The 7,613-nt window shown below is 33.6% G+C and overlaps 1 protein-coding gene across 2 annotated transcripts; it reads left to right on the top strand.

The window, feature by feature from the left end:
- Positions 1 to 828: 828 nt before the first annotated feature.
- On the top strand, positions 829 to 6,551 carry LOC126370470 (trans-Golgi network integral membrane protein 2-like). 2 transcript variants are annotated; one of them, XM_050015341.1, is made up of 4 exons: positions 829 to 2,028; positions 2,420 to 2,566; positions 3,265 to 3,386; positions 4,219 to 6,551. In XM_050015341.1, exons 1-4 carry the CDS (start codon positions 972 to 974, stop codon positions 4,354 to 4,356), a joined length of 1,464 nt encoding a protein of 487 aa, XP_049871298.1. In that variant the 5' UTR covers positions 829 to 971; the 3' UTR covers positions 4,357 to 6,551. The 2 variants fall into 2 exon arrangements, with proteins under 2 accessions (XP_049871298.1, XP_049871297.1); XM_050015340.1 differs by having other exon boundaries at positions 831 to 2,028; positions 3,265 to 3,398.
- Positions 6,552 to 7,613: the final 1,062 nt, after the last annotated feature.

Below are 7,613 nucleotides of genomic sequence, written 5' to 3' on the forward strand. Positions count from 1 at the left end.
AAAATAAAAACTTTTATTGCATGTCGGACTCTTTATTTTTTTTAAACTCGAAGTTAGACAACACATTATTGTTGCGCTTACTACTTGGATCTATCATTAATTATTTATGAATTTGTTTAAACATTACATTAAGCATTTTGTTTTAACATGCAAATAAAATATCTTATATAATTATTATGCATTTTCTTCGCAGCTGGTTCACCCATAACGTTCATAATTATGAACACAGGCCGACTTGAGTAGGATAAGTAACTAGGCCTCGTCTTGGTAAGGAACCCTAAAAATTAAGACAAAAATCTATGAAATCAGGCCAAAAAATAATTAAAAAATTGTGTTGGTAGTTTTTTAAATACATGGCAACATTGCTGTCAACAACGTCAACGTCAGGCTTTTTGGCGGGAGGCGGGAACGGGACAGTTGCTTTCTTCATTGAATGATCTAAATAATTAATACGAAGTGGTGTTTTGTGGTTAATGATCGCATTAAGTTAGTCGGAAGACATTCGCGAGTGTTATTATATTGGAGTATTCAATAAACAAAGTGTATCTGCCTATTTTCGCTTCGTGTCAGGAAGCCGCTTCATAACTCAAAAGTTTATGCGGACTTTTGAGTTAATTCGTTTGGGGTTCGGAGTAGGAGTCTACTCCGAGGGTGGGGGCTTAGGTTTCATCATCATCACCTTTCATCATTTATAATAATAATAATAATTTCATTAATCATCAAGAAAAAAAATACGTCAGACATGGCTGTATGGGCATAGTTCCCTTTGCCTTACCCTTCGGGGAAAACCAAACCAAAAAAAAAAAAAAAAAAACGTCAACGTCAGTTGTGAATGTCAGTACTGTCAGTCAATCGTAGTATCGCAATCGAGTCGTAAAACCAACAAAACCAGAATTCTGTGTGTCCAAGGATTCCAAGGAAGCTTAATCGTGTATTATTTGTATAATCTAGAACGCAATCAGTATTTCAAAATGTATTGCAACGTTCTAGCATTAGCGTTATTAATTACGTATAGTGGAAGCTTAGGAGTGATTCGTGGCTTGACTATTCCTCAAAGCACAGATAACGGTTCACTATTCGACTCGTTGACTGCACTTGCAAAAGATTGCGGAAATTCATTTTTATCATCTCAAATCAATGCTCATCTCGAAGAGTGCACAGTTGTCGTACCTCCGTACAATGAGAAACAGTTTGAATGCTTGATATTTTATGATATAAACAAACAACTATGCGATGCAGTTACTGTCTCAAAGTTGCCTTTGAACGAAGATTATACGAATAAAATAAATGAGGCCGTAGAGGTTGGAACCGTCTGTACTGGCGCCAAAGAGTGGAATTTCCTGAATTTAACTGAGTATCCAAAGTATGTCGGAACTGCTAGTAAAGTTTTTAATAACCAAATAACTTGCGTAAAAATATGTGGCGTCGACGACGTTATGAGCCAAGATACAAATTTCTTTTGTAAGTACTACAAATGGGGTTCAGATATGCTGAAAAATAAAATAGTAGGAGTTCCATCAGCAGTGAGTAGTGTATATTCCACAGTGTCTAATCAACCTACACCTGAGACTCAAGGTAAGCCACAACCTGATATTGTGCCAGGGAATGAGAGTAAAGTCAGTCCTGCCTTAGTTTCAAATGTTGAATCCATTTCTAATAAAATCCCTAAAGAGCTGGAAACTGCTAAGTCAGTGAAAAATCAGGATGATACTGTTAAAGTTGAAGAACCAATCCTGAAACCCGACAATCTGCAACCATCATCTACTATAAAGCAAATAGAAAATAATAAACAGATCTCCGATAACTCGGATGTGGAAGTTAACAAGGCTAAGAATTTAAAACCATTGGAATCTGCCCCAACTAATGTAGAGCTAAGTAATGAGGGTCTAGATAAACCGTCTGCTGCTGCAATTGATCCAGAGCTGAAAGATGAAGAGGAAGAAAAAGAGGATGATCAGCCAGCTAAAATACCGGCAATAAATGTTAAGGATGTTGCAGCCAAAAATAAAATAGATGATGACTACCAGGGTATGTAGCTTTTTATTATGTATTCCATTTCATTCAATAAAATTAACTAATGTTGCTAAACAATCTGTGTGCACTGTAATTTATATTCCTTTAGTTATTCTAACACATCATAGAAGTCATTATATTTAGTTAATTGGGTTTATTTTCTCTCTTTTCAAATAGAATTAGGTACTTACTTAGTGTTTAAATGTATTTATTTATTTATTGCATGTCACATGGTATTACAGGTCTTATAAGTAAATAATGTACAAACATGTGACACCCTGTAAGGGCACTGCAAAAGTATTCCAACAATAACTTAAAACTAAAAAAAGTAAATATAAACTATTTTTTATTATATAACTATACTTAGTTTAGAAATTATATTACTACCTACTTATAATATTTACAGATACCGAAGAAGGTAAGGAAGGCCTTCCTGAAGGAAGCGAAGATGGGGACGATCCAATGTTGGGAGAGGTTGATACCAAACCCGATACAGTCAGCAAGACTAAGAATAATAAGATTGAAACTCCCATGTCTTTTGCTGGGGAAAGAGGTAAATATGTCACTTTTATTTTTGTGTTTGTTTACAATGCTAGAGCAAAGTAAAAAGAATAAAACTAACTTATTTTCTTTGATACTTCATGATTACATTGTGGTGATTTAATTTTATTAGAAAGACATAAATCTCTGGAATAGACAAGATAACCACACAATGGCCCCGATTCCTGCAGACACCGCCTAATTTTATTTTAGGTTATATCCGTCATTTTCGTATCCGTCGAAAAGGAAAGGGACGGATGATTCACAGCTCTTAATTTTAGGAAGAATGAGTAAATTAATGTGTCGGATTATTGACTGATGTAAAATTTTTAGACGGTTGGTTTAGATTTGTGCTTAAAATTGACGTGTGTTCCATAAATTTTATGCTTGTCAATTACCCGTCTCTTTCCTTTTCGGCGGATAAGAAAATGACAGATATAACTTAAAATAAAATTAGATGGTATTTACAGGAATTAGCACCATTATTTGTTTATTAAATGAAAGACAACCTTATAGACAATATTGTTTATTCAGGTGTAAGTGAAAGAATTATCATCCAATGTTGAACAATAACTTTATTCACATTATCATACAAGTTTGTTTAAAATATGAAACTTCTTATTTTGAACTCCCCTTGGTAATAAGAAATGACTCGTTTTAATTTAGGTATGTTGTGTATGTGTTTTGCTAATTGGTTTCTTTATCTTTCAGAGTTCTACCCGAACACAATCCCAGATGGGTTTGCAGATGACGACGATCATTTCTTCCCATTCTTCTTAACTGCGGTCATCTTGGTTGTTCTGCTATATGTGCTTTATCATAACAAGAGCAAAGTCAGTAAAGTGGTTAGTTATACAATAAAAAATATTTCTAATTTAATGTATTTTGTTAGTCATAGTTGAGTGAAAATAGATTTTATATGTAATAAAACATTTTGGATTTCACGTTTATCGTAAAATATGTGAGTATGTTATAGTTTACTGCAGAAATGTTTTATGCAAATAGAATTAGAATGGTTTATTTAAACGTAATACCTTAGTTCACTTCTACATTATAATATACCTCTGTCTGAGAAGACCAGAGTCACACAATCAGTTCATAAGCAGCGAGAACCGTTCTAAGTTTTCTTTTCATCCCTGGCCATGCATAGAACTATTCCGTTGATTAAGTAATATTTTCCATTGAATTGTTTCTATCTAGTTCGCTGTCATGGTACGGGTCTGCATTTCACCACTCAGAAATGTGCTTTGAAGACAAGAATATTGAATTATAATTTCGTTAATATATTTTTGAAGGTTAGCGGATCTTGTACACGTATTTATTATTTTGTGAATCATTAGTTAGTTAAAAAGCTTGGACAGTGAGTTTTAGGGCTCTCCCTGAAAATGACTTCGACATTGAGTCGAGAATTTAAGTAATGATTGTCACAGTTCCTTTTATTGTATTTTAGTTGGTTAGTGGGATGTATTTATTTTAAGGCTAGTAAAGCCCAATGTCCTTTTAAAATGTCTTTAAAACCATTATTACGTTGATTTATCATTATATTGAAGGACTCAGAAATATAAAATAAAATTGTCAATCATGCCAGTAGCGTTATCAGCTGATCATATCCATAAAGTGTGTTATGTTTATTGTCCCATGTAAATTGTGTTATCTTTATTTCAGTTCCTGGGATTGATAGTAGAAGGCCGGCAGCCCGGACGCCGTCGTAACAGTCGCGGGCACGCCTACCGCCGCCTCGATACATTGGAACAAGCCATGAGCACAAACTCAAGCGCGCCGCCAAGCAAAATCATTTACTGAATCCACTGAACTTAGCTAGTAGGTAAAACTTTCTCTCCTATGGTATGGAATTAGATTTTACGACAATAGCATTACTACGAGGGAGGCGTTTTTCAACCGAAGTGTTTTACACTAATTAGTTATATTCGAAAGAAAAATATTTTACATTACTACAAGTTACTTATCTGTAAGTTCTGTAACAAAGTAGAAATGCACGTCTGCCGTCCACTTTAGTACACCCGTGTCAAAGTGACAATAGTACCTACTATTGATCTATTGTTTTAATGAAACAAAGAAATAGTAAATAGCCCAGGTATTTATAAAGTCTGTTCATGTTTTAATTACGTATAATCTGCAAGAGCGGTTATCGTTTTTATCATACCTATTGTAAGCATTTTTCAATCTACCTTACGGTCCTACGTCTGTCGTACCTGATAGGCCTCCAAGCGTTGCGCAATAGGTTAAATGGCTGACTGTAGTCACTGCTAAAGGTCAAACTGTCAGATTGATCACTGATAGTCTGATTGCCTAGTAATAAATACTATGTTCTAAATGATATTTTTTTTATAGCACTTACCCCTGCTTAGTGAAACTCGTCCCGGTTTGACAAGAGCTACGGTTTCAAGTCCCGTTCGAGTCAGATTTTTTTCGATTTTCTCTTTATACTATGTTCTGTTACATTAGTGTCTATTCGGGCGCACTCAATTTTGTTTGTCTGTCTGTCAAACTAATTAAGTTTGATAAGGTATGAGATATTATAACTTTTCAGCGCATAACAAACTTAATTTTAATTCAGTTAGACAGTTCTAAAACTATCTGTGTTCAGTTCTAAAACACTCGTCGTAAGTAAAGACCGGCACTATATTTAGTGTTACCGGACCAAAATAAAATTCAGTTTTTTCCGGCACCAGTATGATCTGAGAACAAAAAAGATATGGTGAGAATCTGCGAATTTGAAATCTTACGTTGACCTGGCCGCGTTGTTCTATTATTATTGCTGTTCCATTCTATACCTACAGGTACGTAACAAAAAGTTTATAAATATTCAAAAAATAACTTGATATGTGGTTGTTTATAAAATGACGTTAGACACAACACACATCATTGTATGCATACGTAAGCGTTGGTAACTGAATGACCTCAGCTTCCAATGTTTATATGCATATTACACTACAGGTTTAGTCTGGGCATTACTGTTGCATCATACAATTTATAAATAATAAAACTATTGAACAATCGCAAAACAAGTAATGTTGTTTTAAGAAAAGGCACAAACGTGAGGAAGCGTGCAACTATTTTAAACTTTAGTATCTATTGCATAACATTTTGTAATAATAATTCCATACCATAAGAAGCCTCAAGGATAAATTTGATTGCCACAGTTGAAGAACATAAGTGGTGTAGTGATGTCTTCTTAGATTTGTAGTTTTGTATGAAATCTAGTCTGTAAAGTTTAGTATATGACCCTTATGAATACTTTAGTTTGGACAATGAACTGATCTAGGGACTTTTCTTCTTGAATTTATTACGCGTAAATTAACTAAGTAGAGAAGCCTTGTCACTTGGTATTATGACTCATTTTTCTTTTTAAGAGTCCGTGGCACCTACCTCATATTCAAAATTATTAATTCAAGGATAAACATGTTGGAGATCAATATTTGAAGAACAGTTTAAACTTTCTTTCATCAGATCCAATACGATAATATTATTGCCGAATATCCAAAATGAATATATCATTTATTGATCTATCTTCACCAAATGTATACTACCTACCTTAAGAAAATCGATATGCTGTGACTGCAGCATTTATAAAACTTTGACACTCCAAGTTTTATAGATACTTGCTAGTCATTAGTTTGTTGGCGGAAATATGATTCGCCGCTGCCGGCCCGTTGTCATTTATTATTAATGGATCCTATTAACTGCCAGTTATAGGAGGTATTATTGACTCTAAAATCACTTCTGTTTATTTCAATGAAATAACTACACCACTTATACAATCGGCAACAAGTACAATACTAGGTGTAATAGGAATTATATAAAATTTCATATTAATCAAGATGTACTTTATTTTTTTGGATAAAGCTGTGATTTTTTTTTGTTTCGAGAATTCAAACTGCTTATTTTAACTTAAACTTGTTCTTAAGCATTATCTAAGGTAACTTATTAATTTAATTGTTCCTTCAAACCATCAATATAAAGTAGATTACGATCTCATTTCGACGTCACTGTCTGCCTTATGTAATCAGCCTTAATATTTTGAGTGTATATTATTGGTATATTTTTAAATGTCCAAGTTGTAGGGTCTTATGAATTCATAATTTCTTGTTTATACTACCACTCGTAAATAACTACAATACTAGAATTAGCACTGACTTTTGACGATGTTTTGGCTTAGACGCCTTTATTAGCGCATGAGAAGTCGTAAAGTTAATTAACAATACCTTCGTTTTAGTCGCACGTATGGTTTGGTTGTGAAATAGCAATATAGGTATTGTGATGGTTTTTGATAGGTATTTAATTAATCGACTGAGTAGTAAGGGTGTTCTGCACTTGTTGTCCAATTCTTCCAATCAGTCAATCAATAATTCTTTATTACACAAAACATCTACACAGGACATATACATACGAATAAAAATAAGCACAATAGGCGGCCTTATTGCTAAACAGTAATGTCAAACAAGGCAACCGCAATGTGTGTTGTGTGTGTGTTTTTGTCCAATGTTATTGTTGCAGCAAATTAATTTTCAACCAACAACGTAAGGCTTTTAAAAAGGTACAATACAATATAATACTTTTATTGAACACAAGGAGAAACATAATTTCAAAATAATTACATTACATGATATTATGACATAACGTCGTCTCTTAGTCAAAGCCTCGTCACCTAAGCGCATTTTTGAAAAAACATTTCTGCAGGGGGGTTAAAAAGTCCACATAAAAACAATTCACATAAGAAAGCAATATTGCAATTTGACATTTGCGCATATAAAAGTAAGTGCGCATTGCAAACAAATTTCAAATAGGAATACTGCTTATTTAGGTGAATTGCTTTGATGTGGCCTTTTTAACCCCCTGATTTTCTTCAACAAAACTTCAATTTCTTTAAATTAATTTTAATACAGGTAAAAACTGAGATCACAATTTTTATCCGAATTGAAACTATCATGTCTACGAGGTTTTGTTAACAAAAATCACATCTGAATTTGATATGTCAAAAGGCGTTTATTAGGTGTTCAGTATAAAGTAGCGATAAATAAAGCGTAAAAAACAGGCGG

The sequence above is a fragment of the Pectinophora gossypiella genome, chromosome 10 (assembly GCF_024362695.1).
Source record: "Pectinophora gossypiella chromosome 10, ilPecGoss1.1, whole genome shotgun sequence".
In the NCBI taxonomy this organism is placed as follows: domain Eukaryota; kingdom Metazoa; phylum Arthropoda; class Insecta; order Lepidoptera; family Gelechiidae; genus Pectinophora; species Pectinophora gossypiella.

Coding starts and splice junctions, on each gene's coding strand:
- LOC126370470 (XM_050015340.1), top strand. CDS start 972: ATGTATTGCAACGTTCTAGCATTAGCGTTATTAATTACGTATAGTGGA. Junction 2,029..2,419: donor AATAGATGATGACTACCAGG/GTATGTAGCTTT, acceptor TAATATTTACAG/ATACCGAAGAAGGTAAGGAA. Junction 3,399..4,218: donor AGAGCAAAGTCAGTAAAGTG/GTTAGTTATACA, acceptor TCTTTATTTCAG/TTCCTGGGATTGATAGTAGA.